Here is a 20,181-nt window from a genome sequence, read left to right on the forward strand (position 1 = left end):
CAAAATCCTCAGAGATCTTCACTTCCCTATCCCTACACTGCCTACACTTTGGTGTGACAACATCTCAGCCATCTCCCTAGCTTCTAATCCTGTTTTTCATGCTCGTACAAAGCATGTTGAGATTGATTACCACTATATTCGAGAATTGGTTCTAGCTAATCTTCTCAAAGTTCAGTATGTTTGCAGTGCAGACCAAGTAGCTGATCTTCACACCAAGTCATTATCCAAAAGTCGATTTCAGTTCCTATGCTCCAAGCTACCCATTGGAATCTGTTCTGATTCCCCTTCTAGCTTGAGGGGGTGTATTAGGGAAAATGACAAGTCACCCATTTCAGTTACTGTAAAATAGTCTGTTATCTCTAAATGTACTTAGCTGTGCTAATGTTTGTGATTAGTTAGAACTGTTATAAGGTAGGTAGTTAAGGGGTATCTTTGTAAATAGCCAAAGGCTATATATATGTCTTCACAGTGTACAAACTAATTAATTCAGAAATACAATTGGAAAACTTACAGAGGAAGTTTCCAGTTTCTATATGCTGGACATATATTTGGTTTATCATGGACTCAAGCTGTTACGAGTTATCCGTTATGATCATAGGTGGTCTTGCAATTTCCTGCTGTTCAAGAATTTAAGCACAAAAATATCGTCTTGTGAATGCACGACAAACCGAAGGGGCAGACACAATTTCTTCACCTTTGTCAATTTAACACAACAAACTGAAAGAAAGAAAACCCATTCGTTATTTTTGCATTTGGGAATACATGTATACGTTGTATTGGTGGTGGTCAGCACCGTTGCTGGTTTTTGGTTTCTTACTTTTAATTCAGCTTAAAGATAACTTTACATATTTAATTGAATTTGTGATACTAATTTCGATTGTAAACTTGAGTTTAAAGAAAATTTGATTTTTTAATTAAAAATAATGAGTATAGACACCAAAACATAAACGCTCAACACCTATCAATTAAGTAACCATTTACCACTGCGGTGGAAAGGTGAACTCTTACATAACGACGTGTGAGTTCAAACCCCTCAATAGCTAATCTAATATCTAATCTAACAAAATCTTTCATTTAACAAACAAAAAAAAAACATACACATGTCGAAAAATAACTCCAAAGTTGAAATAATACAAGCTACTACTCTAATTTGAAACATCAAAGTTGTCTTGTATGTGGTTGGTCACCAGAGGTCATTAGTATCATAAAAGAAGCTGAAAATACATTCATAAATTAACTAAATAACCATAACACATTTCCTACAATAAATTAAAATATCAACTTTGTGTTTATTTTTTTATTTTCTTCATCTAACAATTCCACATTTTGTTAATTGAAGGGATACAAATCCAAACGACCATACCTCAAACTTTTCTATAACAATTCCCATTGCATCTACAGATAATATGGTTCCAGAATATAACATATAATATAATGAACCCCTGAGAATAATTCAATGCACAGTGCAGATAGCTGCCAGCCTGAATATGACTCCATGTATGATGGCCCGAAGCCCCGACTGGTATCGAGGGGCTTCGGCGTTTCTAAGCGTTTACCGCCTGCTTCCGAGGCGTTGCGAGATGAACGCGCCTTGTTTATATACTAGTATAATCTAGCGCCTTTATCGTCTTTCGACCCCAGATGGCAGAATCAGGATCAAATCTCAACTCCCATGTGGGCCAGTAGTGCAAGTCCTGTTTCAATGTTAGAACTCTCGGCTTCCCATTTAGATGGACTGTCCTCACACGAACAAACTGTCCGTGTTCCAATTCCTGATCACATTTTAAAGCAAGATTACAAAAATTAGAAAATATACGAAAGCAAAGATATCATACGCAACTCAATTTATATAATATGAAAAACACCAAAGGGGAAACAAAAAAGCTATCGCGAGCTATATATTGCGCAAATCTCAGCAATGCATCGCACGAACACACATAAAATATGAAGTCAAGTGTACGTACCTTTGTTACATCCACGAAAGCATCTAAATCAGGAGTCTTTTTTCCATTAACTTCAACAATCCACTGAAGAGCATATAGACCATATCTATGCACTGGACTACCATGACACCACCTGATAAATTTGGCAACTCGTCAGCATATAAAGAGAATCGAACAGTGGGACATGGAAGGTCATATCACTGAAAAGTTTATAAAACAAAAATTGCAAGTAATTATTTATTTATCTGTGTACATAACTACATATATTAAGCAAAATGCCGCTAAGGCCTAATTTTCAAAAACAATATATTCCACCCGCCAACAAGAGTCTCTTATCGCATGTACTCTCCTAATCCCACACTCCCACTCCATCTATGGCATTACAATAAGATTCATTCCTCCAAATGAAAATACGTGCAATATGAATACACACACACCAGTTTGCAATATGCATGACACTAGTCAACACAAATGCTGACACATGTGAGTGCTTGATGACGAATGAACTTTCTTTTGACATGTGGAAACTGTAAAATTGGTATCAGAGGAGTGTCCGTCCACCAGGCATTGTACACCAGTTTGACCTGTAGAATTGCTGGCGTTCATAGATACATACTAACTGTATCTATACTAACTTAAAAACCCTACTGTACTCAAAAAATAGTTTTGCTGTCAAAATAGAGTGTAGTATGTAGTCACCTTTCACCCAAATCAAGCATTCAAATTTCACAAAGAGGAATTTGTACCTCGCGACATATACGCCATGACCTTCATCTGGAAGAAACCCAAGAGCACGCACTGCTGGATGAGGATCCTGAACGATACATCCACACCAATTTATTACACGAGTAGTACCACTTCCATCCCTAACATCCGTTCCCACAAGAAGATTGATTTCGCGCCCCTGGAAAAAAATAGAGATGAGACTTTAAGAGGAGCGTAATTTAAAAGACCTTGCCCCTAAATCAAGCATTAAAACAAATCCATACAGTAATAATCCAAGGAAACAGCCCCATACCAAGACAAAATACTACCACTTTCCTAACTCAAAGATTAAAGATTTTGCAATGACTGGAAATGGGATCTAACAAACACAAATTCTCTTTACCTGGCGAAAGATGGTCATGTCAAGCTGGCCATCGTTGTTTTCACTTTTATCTAGTGCTTGGCAGACATTTTCAACATCGGAGAAACATGTAACCGGCTCCTTATTGATCGCCAAAACCATGTCTCCTTGTTCTAACAGATTTTCTGCTTTAGATCCAGCTAAACATCCTTTGACACGTAAAACTTGTCGTCTAATCGGATCTTTCTTAACAAGAGCCTAAAACAAGAACAATAATCACAATCTCATGATAATTTTCCACACACACATATATCAGTTTAGGGATCCAACTCCAAAATCAATAAACAAAAAAAATGCACAATCGAGATCAAGGACCAGAAACAAGGCTTCTGAGTTTAACAGTAAAACCAAGAGAGTAAAGGATGTCAAAAGGCCAAAAAAGAGGTTCAGAATAATAGTCAAAATGTGGAGAATAAGGGACAGTTTATTTAGCCCTTGCAGTTTCTCTAGTTCATTCAAAATAAATTAAGGGTGGTGCTATCCACACCTCTTTTTACCTTCCCACACTCCTCAGTTTTCAGCCATTAGATCAAAAGAATTGAAGAAGATCAAATGACAAAAACTAACAAGGGTGTGTGGGAGGTAAAATGGGTGTGTGGATAGCACCACCCTAAATTAAGTGCCATTGAGGCACAGCACAGAAACATAAAACTTAACTACTAAAAGAGGAACAAGAGGTAAGGGTGGATTTTTATTTTTTAACATTAAGCATTCCAATCCAAAAAGGATCTGAACGCTCCTCTCCATCCAGGTACACCAAATATCAGTGGGAAAGCTTAATAAAACCAATCCAGTTTTTCTCACAATCAACTAGGCCAAGATGGCAATAAGAGATTCAAAGATGATCAACAGAGCCCAAATACTGATGAAAAATACCCCATTAGCAAGAGACAGGACAATGATTAAATCAATGTCAGTTTTCAGTTCAGTTCAAACTCCCCTAACCTGGGCTGCAATAAAAGGCCTAACAGCTGGATGGCTGCAACTATCCAGTTAGGCTCATGTTGGCAGAAGTAGGGACATCATCAAGAGAAGATTTTGTTAAGTGGTAGTGTGATCTCCAGAATTTTATTATTTATATGATGCTCTCTTAAGAAATAAGGGTTAAAACAGAGGCTTCTTACTTTGATTTTATTGTGATACAAAATTTCAAACAGATTTAGCATCACTAATTGTGTCATACAAACATTATAAATTTATTGTTGGGTTTTTCCCTCCAACTTCAACCTTAAAGTGTTTCTTTATAATTATATAGACCATGAGGGATTACTAATTATCCATAAGCAACGTCATACCAAAAGCATCTAATTCTTTGAAAGTTGACATGAAAGAAAGATACAAAACAAAGACATAGTCGGAAGAAATATTTAGTATCAGGAAGAAGACGTACTTGGACCCAGTCATCACTCAGTCCAAAGCTTCGGGCTTTTGAAAGCAATGTAGGATATAGTTCAACCTCTAAAATTCTCACAAGAGGCATTGGCCTTTTGACACGATTTATGAGAAGAGGAGGGCCTTGAGCACCAGAGATAATTTTTTCTAGGACTTGACTGATTGAATAAATAGGGAGACCTCTAACAAACTGATGATCTTCGGAGCTACTGCCACCAAATTTTAGCTGCAAATACAAATCAAAAATGAAAATCAAATTAACAGATGTTAAAGTAAATACCTGAATTTTTTTATTTTGCCTTTTCTTTTCCTTTTGCTGAGGGAAAGGATGGAAACCTGAGTTGAAAAGCTGCCCCAGATGGCTTGAACCCTTCCATACTCATCAGTTAGTACACCAGAAAATGTACTGCCAAAATCTGAACAGAGCGCAGCATTAAAAGCAAAAAGTGAATCAAAATCAGCACAGTGAAATCAAGTTCTAGTTTAAGCAATAAGAATTTCAGTTACCAGTATCAAGCTCAATGACTTCCATATTGGTTGCTCTGTACCGTGGACAATCAGCAGATCCAATATTTAATGCAGCACACGGGTTAGTTACAATTGACTTTCTAGATGTTGCTTGTAGGCTTCTACTTAACCCCACAAGATACACAGAATCCCCCCGACGCAATGCAGGCTCTGTCTCAGAGAATAATTTTATCAGTAAATTTGTTCAAACACAATGGAGTAGATCCGAACAAGAGATGCAAAAGAGACAAACCACAAAATTGTTTTCTTTTCATAGGAAAAAGAAATGTAATTAAGAAACAAAAGTACCACAATAGTGGAGCAGTCCGCAACTGAATAGAAAATTTTACAGGAACTAGTTGTAAACTAAGTATAATACAACAAAACCAGAAAGGCCTTAAAATGACCAAACTACTACTTTCCAATCTGAGAAAATAACCAAAAAAAAAAAAAAAAACAATTCTCTAACATTGAAGCAGTAGATCCTACAAAGAAGCCCAAAAATAAACCCTATTCCAGCATAAATACCAAAACATTGCCATCATGGCACATCTTCCCAAAACTGCACCCCCCTTCTAACCACCAAAATTCTACGACAACAGAAATTACTCCAACCATCAAGGTTTCAAATATTAAAGATATTTCATTATATAAAGTCAAAATTCTAGATATCTAGAAATTACTCAAACTACCAAGGTTTCAACTGACACTCCATCAACCATTATCATCCTTTATAATAACATGCTAAGTTTTTTCTTGCTTGACCACTGTTTTCAAAAACTGATTCTGTTAGTACTTAAGCCAACTATTTCTATCTTATCTTAACAATAGGATAGTACCTTGACAACAAATAAACAAGCTGAGACACAAACAAAAAGTAAAATCAAAGTGCTTTAACTAATGTTTTAAAAGAATTAAGTTTCATTTTGACTTAAACAATTATAAATGTCTAAAATTATTATTAAAAAAAATTTAAAAAAAAAAAAACATTTAACTAATATCCTTAATCAGTACCTTTTGTTTAAGTATATGCAATATCAAATTTACAAACCTAATCCTGGAAAATGGATTAGAAATAAACAAGTAACAAATCATTTAATAAAATACAGCAATAATATCATTGTATAGTATACTAATACACACATACACACTATGCACATAAACTGAAAGGTAAAATTAGAGATAAGGTGAAAAGCCAGCCCTACCAGGAAGTAGTTCAGCAGCACGAACAGCAGACGAACCAACAGCTCCCAGGGCCAAGGGATCATACGAAATGAGAGCATAATTGTGAACAGGGTGGAGAAAAACCACCTGAAATTTAAAATAGGCAGTTTAGGTAATTTCAAAGGCATCATCATTTACATCTGTTTACATTCTATAGAATTACCTCGCCAGGAATTTCAATTGGAAAAGCAGCAAATGAAAGCATCACATCAGATGCAGCTATTGCAACTGTGTTCTTGTCAACAGCAACCAATCCCATGTTTTCAGAATGATAGATGATGACACCAGTCCCGAAAAAATGTTGTGAATGTACACCATCAAGCATACATGAAGGTGGCACATGAACCTGTAATCATATGAGAGCACCCCCTTAATATTCACAAGAATGTCATACAAATCTGTAGCAAGAATTTTTTGGTGATAAAAAATTTAAACCATCAATATAAAATACTTAACAAAACATCCATGACTGTAAATATACTGACAGAGTGACACCACTCACTGAAACACAACAAAAATTCCCAAGTACAAACACAGTTAACATGCTATCCACTAGAAAGAAATCCACAAAACCAGCAGGTAGCCTGCAAACAAAAACAACATACCTATCCTGACAGTATCACAATAAAATGGCACAAAAAGAATTTGTAGTCATAGGCTGCAAACCACCTAGTGTTGGGTTTTTCCTTTGAAAAAAGTGTGACCAAGTGAGATTTCGTGTGTGTGTGAAAGCCTGTGGGCACAAGTGCATGCGCGCGCGCGCGCGCGTGTGTGTGTGAGAGAGAGAGAGAGAGAGAGAGAGAGAGAGAGAGAGAGAACATACTGCCAAATGCCAATACAAAGAATAATGACAGTTTCCTTTCTAGCAAAGATTTTAGAGTTAGGAAAGAGACTATCGAGAAACACATAGAGAACTTAATATATCTCTGAGATGGTTACCTCAAGCATAACGAGAGTCGGCTCTATAACACGTTCAGCTAATGAAGCATTAGCAGTTGCTACATTTGCACCTTCAAAGTCTCTCAGAACAGCATTCTCCATAGTATTTGGATCATCCAGCTTACTGTCATTTGCTTCAGGAAAAGAACAGTCAGCAACAACATTTCCATCAGAAGGAAAACCCTCCTTCACTCGCCTTTTCTTTGTTTCAACATCCAGTTCATCCCTACAATGTGCTCCTTCAGATACGTGCTCATAACTGGTTTCCATACTGGTGACACCATCAGTCAATTGCTCGTGGCTATTATGCTGCATGTCTACCAGGGAAGTGACTTCACTACTTAGCGGAACTGCTTGGCTTCCTGTACCTCCGAGTTCATTGATACCAGATGATTGTAGATTACCATCAAGTTGAAACACAGGCTTAGCAGTCCAAAGACCAGTACAATCATCACGAGTGTATATCTGTGGAGGCGCATACCATTCATGGCGATCAACCGTGACCAGGACTGACTGCAGCCACCAAAACAATCAACAGATGAGAACCAACTAAGAAAAGATAAAAACAGTTAATAGCTAATTTCTCTAAGATATCTAATGGGGCAGCTCATTACAAGCATTTGCTGGGTTTCATTAGAAAAGCCAACTCGTGGGACCCTATGGTTCAGAAATCAGATTTTTATTTCTTATTCCTTTGTGCAATCTTAAAGATGAATTGACCAAACCAGCATGTACAACTATTTTCATGCCAATAATTGGTGGAATACAGTATAACTAAATCAAAGTATTACCTTCCTTCGATGACGATCCATGTAGCTTATATACTCTAATGGCACTCGAGCACCACGAGATAGCTTGCATAGAACTGAGATTAGATCCTCAAGTCGCGATATTTCCTCACCAGCAAACTTCTTAATGATAGCATGGCGAGGAACTCCAGCTCTAAGGAGCATATATCTGTAACAAATTAAATAATTGTTAATGATAGCATGGCAAGGAACTCCAGCTCTAAGGAGCATATATCTGTAACAAATTAAATAATTGTTCCTCAAAAAAAATGCAGATCAATTTTGTCAATAGGTGCAGTTCAAAAACGAAATAAGACCTATAAAGAGAGAGACACATGACCTATAATACTTTTCAAATTCACCCTTCAATAAATATCTGAATTAAAACACTCTTAAAATAAAAACTAAGAGCAATGTTCTTATCACAACTAGGATGGAATTATTGGTATCATCAGAAAAATTTATTCTCAAATTTATTCTCTTTCTCATATAGATCTACTTGAAAGGTCTTAGCTAGTTTTGCTAGATGGTGGATTTCTTATCCATATTTTGTAATTCATGTTATTGTTTTAATAAATTGTTATCTTTTTTTCTCAAAAAAAAAAAAATAGAAAAGAAAGAAAAAGCTGACACCATCATCCCGTAGGCCACAGTTCTTTTATTTGAGTAATAACAGGAAGCAAAACATATTGCACAAGATCAAGAGAACGTACCCTGGTTCTGTCACATATACAAGGCCACAAGGGAAACGAAAATTTCTAGCCTGTATGAAAAGCAGAGTAATGTCATAACATTAAGTGAAAGGTTCAAACATAAAACAAATCAGACAAATCAAGATAATAAGCCAAAGCCATGGTAAATGGAAAATGAGGAAATATTATTTCAATAGGCAGGGTCAACATAATTCAAAAAAGGCGTGCATAAAGCTCTCAGAATGGAATATATATATATATATATATATAGAGAGAGAGAGAGAGAGAGAGAGAGTATACGACAAGCTACACATGTAATATGCAAAAGAAATGCACTTGACTTGGTTAAAAGCATGCCAAAATTGGAATAAAAAAATTCAGTTCAAGCAAATGCAGACTTCTATATGAGGACAATAGCCCAGCAACAACTTGTAAGATCACTCTCGAATACTAAGTACAAACGGCAAAATCAACCAACCTGTTGGTACGATAGAGGTTGAATCACTCCACCACTTACTTCCAAGAAGTAATTAGGGGTTATTGAGTGTAAATCTTGCACCTGAAATAAATAGGATAACAAATTTACTGATGGCACCTTAATGAAACAATGCTACAATCTAAAGGAATACCACCAAACTGCATCCAGGTATATAACACAGTTGAATAAATTATGGGGTAAAGACCTCAATAAGTTCATACCTAGCCCAGTGAAGAAATAACTTAATTATGCATTGTGATAAAGGCATTAGTCTCTCTTTCATCACGATGCATAATGAGGAATGGGCAGGGACAATTTCAGATCGAAAAACAAAAGATTCAATTTACCAAGCTGATATTAATGCAAGCAAAGTAACTATATCTAATATTTTCAGACAAAGGCTAATGCAGTGAAAGTTGACTTGTGACATAAAATATTATCAGAGAAAACACCTCTAACCTAGCCATGTCTAAAGGGCAATCAGAGCATCCCTAACAGGTGATGGCTTAAACCTCTACATGTGCGGTTCAACCATTTCAATAAATTCACTGTTATTGGTTTTCCTCTCCTATCCTTTTCTCTACCCTGTTTTCAGTCCATTAAAGATGCCCCTCATGTTATACAAGGTTCCATAAGTCCCAACTCCTAGTTAAATCACCCACACAAACAGATACCATTTGCTAATGGCGTCCTAACTGTTCAAATCTCATGGACAGGAATTGTTGATAAAAAACAAAACACAAATGCACACACATACCATTCATATTACGAGGAACCTTAGGTACACAGACACATATACACTGAAGCATTCTCAGAAACATTAAGTGAAACAGAAAACACTGCAGCTTAAAATCATGTGCACTGAGACATTTACATTCACTGATGCATCTTCTAAACATACCATGGACATGAACATAGAATATTAAATAAGGTAAGGCCAGATCCACCTAAGCACTTAAATGATCTCTACCAGCTGACTTCAATTGGCCAATGCATAAAAAGAGAGACAAAGATGACATGTTAGTGCGTGCACATATCTTCTGCAACATTTGGTTTCTCCTAAGTAATGAAATCTCATCTTCTCATTTATAAGGAAAACAATTTGTGCTTTCAAGAACTAAACAAATAATAGGAAGAATTAGTGAAAACATTGTTTGAAAGCATGTGGTGGCAGTTCCTTTTAATTTCTGGTTCAGATGGGCATCTCTCATTTTCTTTCTCCTTTTCTTAAAACATTATTCAAAAACAAATTCATAATCCCATGAAAAAACAAGTAGAGCATTATACAATCAAGAAAAGACATAAATTACAAGTAACAACTCCTAACATTCTTGATTCATAATATTGAATGAACTGTTCTTAATCTTCCAGAAGGGTGCCAACATTGGATAATAATTAATGTTAAAAAGATAAGAGTAAAGCTTGCAATGCCTTGATTAAGCAGTGCACCTGTTGATTGCCACTACAATAAATTTTCCAGACATATATACGAGACTTTTCCATAGCAAAACATAATACCAAACAAGAAAACCTCTCACCGTCAAGTTAACAGTTAATTGTGTGCCACCCCTTTCAATCTGTAATTCAATCTTTTGATTGACACTGTCATCAAGTAAAGTCTCCAATTTTAGGAATTGGGTAATTACCTGCACAGCAATCCAATACGTTAGATTCAATTGTGTAGCTACTGTCTTGCTTGCATGAAAAACATTTGAGGTTTCCTTTCCCACAATCAAATGGAGCCTAAAAGTATTTACTTTGGATAGCATTTATAGACAAACTACCTATTGCCACAAGCGTACTATTTATTTTTGTCTGATGATGTATTATTTATTGTTTTGTCTTTCTGTTTTTTTTTTTCCTTCAAATTTACTTAATTTAGTTATTATAGTTTACATGGGTGGTTTTTTTATTTTTTGTGAAATTGTTTTTTCTTTGAAATCCTAATGGAAGAAGGGCAATTTTGAGATTATGAAAGCTTCACAGTTTTTTTCTTCTCCCTTTATATATATAAGAGATAATAGATAAAGAGTTGAATTCTAACATGTGTCATCTAAAATAAACAATATGGACCATAAAAAATTATCATTGATTATTTATCCAATCTAGAAGATGCGTTTGCAAAAGTAGAAAACCATTCATAATGAGTTACTGTAGCAACCTTACATTATACAAAGTTAATATCAAGTTAATCATAATATATAGTTAATATCAAGTTAATGGCATCACAAAACTCAACAATAAGATTGGATAAAGCTTATAATTTGATCCGGATTGATGACCTTACAGATGGTGGCCAGTGAGAAAAATAAACCTTATAATTTGATCCAGACATTTGCAAACAAAATAGTGGTCATATTTATAAAACAACAATATCAAATAAAGCAATGAATTTGCATGACATCAAAGTGTTTTCTATAAATACAAAATTAAATGGGGTCGAGCAAGATACTGGGCATCAGTTTCGAATGAGTTCAAGGATTATTCTATTTCTCATATAGTGTGGGATATGTTAGCAGCCGTAAAATGATTTTGGTTCAGGTTATGTTACTTATAATCAAATCTATTTGAGAGATCTTAGCTAGCTTTGCTACATGGTGGATTTCTTATCCACTATTTTGTAATTCTTGTTTTTATTTTAATAAAGTGTTATCGTTTCTTCTCAAAAAATTTAAAAAAAAAAAAAAAAAAAAGTCTTTTCAATAAATACAAAATTAAATGAGACAAAAAGTATGACTTACTTTCCCATTCATGCAAACAAGAACATCCCCTGGCTCCAAACACTTGTATGCCGGACCACCTGGAACCTGAAACAAGTCCAGCCTCATAAGAATCCCAGAAGTAAGAATTAGATGACCAAGAAAAAGAAAAACTTACACAATTTCAAAGTATGCAATAATACTCACCACAGAGTCAACAACCAGCATCCCAGTTTCACCCTCGGGAGATGCATGACGAACTAACTGAACAAATCAAAAGCACAGGTTACTTGAGGCACCCTACTTTTCATGCAAATAATGAAGTATGGGGAAATAAGACGGAAAAGAAAAAAAAAACCAAAAAGGACCTGCTCTGTTTCACTTTGAAGACCAAGCCGGCGTGTCTCATCAAACCCTTTATGGACAAATGTCACCTGCATTATAAATTATATATGCTGTGTCACAATAATAATTACTCAAACGTCGTACAACTCTGAACACCATGAAATCTTCGTATTGTTTCCAAGAATAAAATCAATCAGGTCCAAAAATTAAGAATTTCTTTTATATTATGGTTTTATTTCTCCTACCCTCGATCAAAAAATGTTTTCAATATTTCATCTAAACATAGATGCATAAATTAAGTTGTAAAAAACACCATGATCCATTGCAATTGCAACCGATTTCAACCTCAAAGGTAAAATAACACTGGGGGAAACTGAGTCAACTGCCCACCAAAATAGCAGTACCCTTCTGAACATGAAGTTAAAAGAATTGGAAAATGGTTTAATTGAAGTGATTCCCTTTAAGGATAATTCAAACACAAACCTGAAGCGTACCACGAGGTATAGAGACTGCCTCCCATTTATTGACAAAGGAATCTCTGCCTTTCTGGAGATAGTTCAATGCCCTCACAACCTGCCGTTTGAATAAGTCCATGTCATAAATCATAATTGTGGAATATAAAATATTAAATCCCCATGCATAATTAATAAAGATACAGAAGATACATAAAATGCACTTACTCGTTCTAATGGTAAGAAAAAAGCTGAAGCACTTGATGACTTGCTACCAGCATTCAAGGCCACCGCCCTGCCTAGCCAATCAATCACAGGAGATCCACTGGAACCACCTTTAGTACCAGATGCAGCCTATAACAAAAACAACTAATAAATATAAATGTGAAATTTTAGGCTAAAGCTACATATCAGCAAAAGATGCACTGCTATCAAGTATCAACCAACAATGCCAAGTCATTCAATAACATAATTAACAATGACAGTCATGTAGTAAAGGACTGCAAACATATATTATTCCATATGCAAAATAGTAAAAATACTGATCCATAAATCCAATGCCAAAGCCAAGCCATATTCGCACCTCAACTCTCCCAGATTCTAAAGGTACATGCATGCCATGAATGGAATGTATATAAATTTATCAGTAACAGTGTAAATCATTAAGACCATTACCATAGGTAAACAAACTTTGCACCTATGATTTTTTCTAAGAACGAGTATTTTCATGAAAGTCTTGTTTACAAATTTAAACCCTCATCTTTAGATACTTCGGGGCTTTTTTTCACGAAAGTCTTGTTTACAAATTGAATGTATTTTCTTAGTGCAAACACGGCCAACATGAGTGAGGAGGGCAAAGGGCAATTATAAAGACAAAATGCTGACCACTCAGATTTTGTTCCCTATTTCCTTTTATTTTATAATAGAATCTATAACCTATGTACAAGGGGCTTTCTCCACTTTTGGCCTCAATTCAAGGCCAAGTCTTGAACAAAAATTATAATCCTAAAGTTAAGTTTTTGCATCCAACAAGTATCAAATCAAACTTCCGGACAATGAAATTTGATCATTGGTACTTATTTTTCATCAAATGTGCCCTCGATGATAATAAGGAGGACAGTACATATTACCCCTGAGATATGTTAACCATTCCTATTTAAAGTTTGACCTGGTACTTGTTAGAAACAAAAAAGTTAGATAACCACTAAATGGGACAAATTAATCTTCACGCACTGAATTGATAAATGGGTTCAAAGTTCCGGTACCAAAAGTGGGAGAGAAAAATATTTATGCCATGTGGACAACTCTCAGCAGTCAGAACCAACCTCCAGCCATATATAAAACATCAATGTATTTTAAAGCAAGAAATTTTGTCTTCTATATGTCAGTCTGCTTCTCTTGTTGATCAAATTATTCATTCTAATTACATTTTCATTAAAGGAATCTCCTTCCCTTTTCTGTATCTTATACCTTCATCCTCACCCAATAACCAATTAAGCAGTACAATACGGCCCAAGTATAGCCCAAAAACTACCCTACAAAAGAAACAGAAATGCTCATATAAGTGACACATTTAAGCGTCTATAAGTGCCAACCACTTTCAGGTTGGATATAATACAAACACTTCAGTATATCAAGCATTGAAATATATCCAACAGTTTGATGTTTACAGCACAGTAAGGCGCTTGACATATGTCCCTCACAGAAGCATTTTTTACAACAGAAGTACTCTAAGGCACAATAATGAAAACAGTCACAAAATTATAAACCCAAAACCTACTCCAGTGGAGGAGGCTTACATGAAACTATTAGATAGCAAGAATAATGAATATGCTACTTACTTGCATGTAGAAGGTATTGAAGTCATTATAACCATCCCTGTGCAAAAACACAATCATTATTAACCAAAAAAAAAAAAAAAAAAACAGAAAACTGGTTGTAAAGTCTCCGAAGAACAAATGATCAAACCGTTAAGTGTTCTGCCTACCATAGGTCAGTAGCATAACAAAAGCAGCTTAGGCTCTGTTGTCTTATATCAAGCACACCTCTGTAAGAGGAGTTTAATAATAGAAGAGACAATTATGATTTTCTCCATGTAGTTTGGGATAGTTCCAATTTTCTCAATTGTAACCTTGTAGATGTAGTTTATTAAAGGTTGCAGACAAGGTGAAATCAAGATTTATATCAAGAAGTACTTATAATTTGTAAGGAATCAGCACTTGAAAATTTATTGGACTCAGTATTTGGAGAGGTGGTTGGGGGTTATCATAAAACGTTTTTATTGTTTCTATTGACTGCTTTTTTTTGAACGAGTTCACTGTAAAACTAACAAAGAAGAACAAAGATTGTTTTAGTTGGTCTTCTTCTATATTTTTATAAAGTTTTCGTCGTTGTTCTTATACGTTAAGCACAACGATTTACTTCTACATTATTCTGTGACTCAGGCAATCCACAGTCCACACTATGGTGTGTGCATCTATGACATACTAGAAAACGCCAAGTCCTATTTTTAAATGGATGCTCTGTTTAAAAAGGTAGCTGACTAAGAATGTTATGCCCCTTTGAAGAGCTCTTCCTTTTATTTATTTATTTTGTTCTTTTACATAACATAAGAAAATCAGTAAAAGGCACCATGTGAGCATCATGCGGTTGGCGCCTTTCACACACATGATAAAGACAGCTTGTAGGTCTCAGTTTGTCAATTTTGTTAATTCTGGTTTTTCCTAGACCATTGGATGCTAAAGCTTTAAGCTTTCTTTTAACTATAGGCATCCTCCTAGTATACTTCCCATTTCACAAGCACCAAGGATTTACCACTTTAGTGGTTCTGAAAAAAAAAATTATTATTCCAACAAACTACAATTCAATGAAAAACTCTTAATTTTTCGTAACCATGATATGAATCCATAGGACAACGTATATATTTCACTAGTTTTCAGGGAAAATAAGAACAAAGGAATAAGGCAGATGTTAGTCAAGCTGATACATACTTTTTGTAATGTGGAGCATCTCTATCCAAACGAGCAATAGTACCAGCCAAAATTGAGACCTAAAAATTAAAGTGAATCCAGTAAATAACAAATTACTAAAAAAATTTAAGGCATACAATTATGAGCCTATTACGTAAAAGCACAAACATGACAAATGAATACCTTCTCACCACTATCATTACCAACAACCCTGATTTCTAGTCCAACACAAGCAGCCTCAGGGGCCAGAGGAATCTCCTCATAACTAAGAAATTGTACTGCACTAGGATCATAACAAAAGAAGCCAAAATCATGGACCTGAAAAAACATATACATATATTAGTGTTTCGGATATACACAAGAAGTCTAACGCACAAATTGATTACAAAGGTTGTTTCGGATATACACAAGATGTCAAAAGCACAAATTGATTACAAAGGTATCTATAATTGTCCTGTTACATAAATCCCATGTTTAATTATAGCTAGGGGTGAGGTAATGATTAAGAGTTTCTTATTTTACAAGAAAACATGTAAATATTTTACTATCATACTAAAATTTTCAAATGCACTTGAATTGTAGGGTGTATGACATGCAATTCAATTATAGATTCGTTTGAACAGTCAAATAGTTTTAATTATTCTTTTCTTGCTATTTTGTTGTTGCTAGCAGACTACTTGTAAACTGCTTTTTAAATAACATTTTGAAGGTTCTTTCATTTTCAAAATCACTTCCTAAATACCAAAAAAATTTAAATACTTCACATGTCATTGGTGTCAATCATAATCACATTCGCATTAAACATGTAAGAGGACATATAAACAGATAATCTCATTTACACGTTCCCAAAATCACAACCATGTCTTACGATTTGAAGAACTTAAAGGAAAGTTCAACAAAACTTAATAATGAAAATAAACTGCTTGCTCTGCAGTCACAACTTTTCATTTACTATGTTAAGTAAGACAACAAAGCGTAAGGAACTATATCACACTGGAAATGTACAAGATTGTTTAATGGAGGAAAAAATAATATCGATTTTAGAAACCACCGTGCAATTACAGCAGATCATAAACCAAACATAAGAAAGAATTTACTCACTGGATCCCTGTATATAGGATATACTGGAATTTCTTCACGGTTCACAAACATAGCTTCTGCAACTACAGGTCCTACAGTACCAAAGAAACAGATTGGGAAAATATCAAAGAAGGTTCAAGATCCTTAAATCAAATTCCGTTGAAGAAAAAGAGCACTAAATGTTACCAACTAGACAATCATTACCGACTAGACAATCATTACCGACTAGACAATACTTACCGACTAGACAATCATTACCAAGCAATGCATTGGTTGGTTAGAAGCTTAAAAGAGTACAAATTTACTTTAAAACTCGAAAGGCTTAAACTTTGAAAGCGAAATTTTCCCTTTTCTTTCTCTCACATTTCCTCAGTATCCAAACAACAAGAAGAAAGTTCAAGAAACTAAAAAGTACCAGGCTTGACAACATGTCGATTGGTGAGGATGATCCCGCGGCGCTTATCGACGATGAAGCCGGTGGCATAGCTAGCACCAGCGGCCTCAGTGTCAAAAGCACGACAGGCGGTTGTCCGCAGAACGACGACGGCGGGGACGACCTTGCTGAGCGCCTTTCTCCAGTCGTCGGCGGTGGCGGTGTTTTCTTTGAAAGGAGGATCGATCTCCATGGAGAGTTCGTCCTTGATGTTCGATTCGCTCCCTCCGGCCTCTGATCCCAGCCTCTCCAGAGGATCGGCCATTCGAACTCCGTCACTGAATCAGGTAATAGAGAGAGAAATGGAGATTTTTGGGGGAAGGGAAATAATCTAGGGTTTGTGAAATGGATGGCAGTGAGGTTTAAGTCAAGATTAGAGAGAGAGTGTGTTTCTTTTAGTCTTAAGTGGGTGCGAGTCTGAGTTGGGTCTGCGAAGGAAAGTGCCTACAGAGCAGAGAGTCCAAACGTGTCCGGAGTGGCTTTTTTACTAAGGGAAGGAAAATATAAAATTTCTTTGTTACGTTTGGTAACGATGGAAAAGTAAATTAAAAAAATAAAAAGCTAAAATGTGGCAAAAAGATGCATGATCATGCTGCGAGTTCAGTTTTCGTTTCAGATCTCTACTAATAATTTTTTCGTTCTCAAATTATGTGATTTGTTGTACTAATAATCCATTTTATTAACTCCGTCAAGTTTTTTTTAAGTTGAAACAAAAAAAGAATTTCATCAAAAGATAAGAAAATGAATTTTTGAAAGAGAAAGACCTGGCATCTCAAGAATCGAGGATGAATTCCTTCTTAGAGTACATTGTGACTATGTTAGAGCAATAATAGAAAATATGGAAATAACACAAGAATTCTAATAATAATAATCATAAAGAAATTCACAACATCAATTATATATAAGATTAATATAAATAACTAGAAAGAAAGTTAGAAATACTAACAAACTTAGAGATTGAGGTTTGCATAAAATGCAATGTTCTAAAGACATAATTTTGCCCCAGCTCTTGTGTTTGTAGTTCGGTAGGTGTCCGTCTCCTATGATTCAACAATCTATAATCCAATTTCAATTTTCGAACTCTGGCGAACTTCATATATTTCGTACTCTCAAAACATGAATCGGAGTTTGAGTAACAAAAAATAAAAGATATTGGAGAAAACTCTTTTCTTCGATCCATTAGATATGTGGGATGTTTGAGTTTATATAGAACTCAAGCCACCCTCATTTGAAACATTGTGACCATTGCCTAAAGTTCCAACGAACAGACGCAGCTCATGAATTTGAATTTAACTACGACACATGACTTTTATTTTTCATTCATATAAAAATTAAATATTATAATATTAATTATAATATATAATTTCCAACAAACTTTCACATAACCTTGTTTTTATGATCGGAACTCCTTAAGTATTGACTAAACGATCTTAATTTTAATTGATTTTTGCAAATATGAATAGTTCAGCATGAAATTATATTAATAAACCCGAAGTATTTTGAGGAACTCCTCATTAACTTTAAGGAGCCAAGCTCTTCTTTTAAAAAAATAATAATAATAATTTGCTTTTTTTATATGAAATAAATAAAAACAATTCAGTTAATTTGTAATGGTAGAGATTAAAAAAAATTCTGATTGTTTTATTTTTTATATTTATTATGTTATATTTTTTTCTTGTTCATTTTTGGATGAAAATACCTATTTTACCTTGTAAACTTAACAGAAAATTGATGAAGTTAATGAAAGGACCACCTAATAGGCTCGGGTTGACATTATTAAACTCATTTTTCCTAAGAAAATGATTCTCACTTCTTGTGTGAGGCTTTCAAACCCAAGAAAACCCGGTGGTGTCGGCCCTAGCTTCCGGCGGGGTCAATTGTCGTTGCCTTCTTGCTTTCTTTCTCTTTTGTTTTCCTTGCTTCTATTGCTTTTCTCCCAAATTTCTGCTCCAATCTCTTCTATTCCTCTATCCCCAAGGGTATTATTCTTCCTTGCTCTGATCTCAACCATGAATCCTACTAAAGATTGTGTGTAGAGTTCTGGTGTATCAACCGGAAAGCAGTTTAGAAGGGAAGGTTGCAGACCGTACTAGGCAAACAACTATGTTATGCTAGTGATGGTGCATACTAGTCTCCACGGCAGCTTACGAGTAGTTCCAAAGGTCACTAGTTGGTTGGAGTGTAAGAGAGCCGGATACCCAAAGAGGAGACTATGAAAAAGTCTGCTTTCAACTAACTTGGGTTTGGTATGGCTTGGTGGTAGGACACCATGGGCATAATGGGCTTATGGCAACCGAATGTCTCGTACTTGCAAGAGAGGTAGATGCCCCAGTCCCTTGAGATATTATGTAGTTTGCTCACAACGTGAAGAGTAAAACTGTCATAGCGAGATTAAAGTTCACGTGTCCTTCTCCTATTAGATGCAGTTAATTTATGTCTTTACAGGTTAGGTTGCTGAGTTTCACGAGTTGATCAATTACTTTTTTTCTTATTTCTAAAGTACGTATGATTGGAAAATATTTCGAAGGACAAATTGTGACCCCCATTAAGACTTAAACTTTTGAAAATTAGCCATTTTCCCCTCACCGTTAGATTCTATCTACCATTTCGTCAAATTTAGAGGCAAATTAGTCTTTTCGTTCTTCATTCTTATTTGTCAGCTATAACTATTATACATATAGGATAGCAGAAAACTATCCTTATGCAAATGTGAACATAACTAAGGCACCATCATGCGGCATAACCCCCAAAACCTAAAAGGAAACTCAACTGTTTTTATGAGGATGCTGTATTAGAAATCTTACTCAAACTTCTCATTAAGTCTTTGTTGGTTTGCACTGTATCGTCCAAGAGTTATAGATACCGTATCCTGAGCTTGTACTTCATTAAAAAGCATCACATCATAGCACTTGAATCTAATTACATGAATGGAATTCCACCCTTCTTGCTCGTGACAGTGGCATCATTGCTAGCCACATAACGGTCTTATCACCCTATCGTATCGATCGTACAAGTTATGGAGAAGGAATGCGAGCCTAGAAAGAAGGAAAAACATGAGTTAGACCTGATTTGGTACTGAGGTGATTATGATAAAAAGTTGGTATAAAAAAAAGC

The 20,181-nt window shown here is 35.3% G+C and overlaps 1 protein-coding gene across 3 annotated transcripts; it reads right to left on the reverse strand.

The window, feature by feature from the left end:
- Positions 1 to 1,265: 1,265 nt before the first annotated feature.
- Positions 1,266 to 17,511, reverse strand: LOC103927242 (protease Do-like 7). Of its 3 annotated transcripts, XM_009336138.3 has the most exons (24): positions 17,050 to 17,509; positions 16,656 to 16,726; positions 15,738 to 15,872; positions 15,576 to 15,634; positions 14,427 to 14,463; positions 12,814 to 12,939; positions 12,617 to 12,706; positions 12,157 to 12,222; positions 11,996 to 12,052; positions 11,831 to 11,896; positions 10,628 to 10,735; positions 9,090 to 9,170; positions 8,633 to 8,682; positions 7,923 to 8,088; positions 7,132 to 7,644; positions 6,356 to 6,538; positions 6,174 to 6,279; positions 4,969 to 5,139; positions 4,798 to 4,877; positions 4,460 to 4,687; positions 3,052 to 3,267; positions 2,690 to 2,847; positions 1,965 to 2,076; positions 1,266 to 1,772 (listed from the first exon to the last, which is right to left on the reverse strand). In XM_009336138.3, the coding sequence occupies exons 1-24, from the start codon at positions 17,330 to 17,332 to the stop codon at positions 1,596 to 1,598; spliced, it is 3,339 nt and encodes a 1,112-aa protein (XP_009334413.1). In that variant the 5' UTR covers positions 17,333 to 17,509; the 3' UTR covers positions 1,266 to 1,595. The 3 variants fall into 3 exon arrangements, with proteins under 3 accessions (XP_009334413.1, XP_048430353.1, XP_048430352.1); XM_048574395.1 differs by lacking the exon at positions 1,266 to 1,772 and having other exon boundaries at positions 2,009 to 2,527; positions 2,643 to 2,847; positions 17,050 to 17,511; XM_048574396.1 differs by lacking the exons at positions 14,427 to 14,463; positions 15,576 to 15,634; positions 15,738 to 15,872; positions 16,656 to 16,726; positions 17,050 to 17,509 and adding an exon at positions 14,056 to 14,120.
- Positions 17,512 to 20,181: the final 2,670 nt, after the last annotated feature.

This window comes from the organism of the source record quoted next, unplaced genomic scaffold, assembly GCF_019419815.1.
Source record: "Pyrus x bretschneideri cultivar Hongxiangsu unplaced genomic scaffold, Pyrus_bretschneideri_v1 Contig71, whole genome shotgun sequence".
NCBI lineage: Eukaryota > Viridiplantae > Streptophyta > Magnoliopsida > Rosales > Rosaceae > Pyrus > Pyrus x bretschneideri.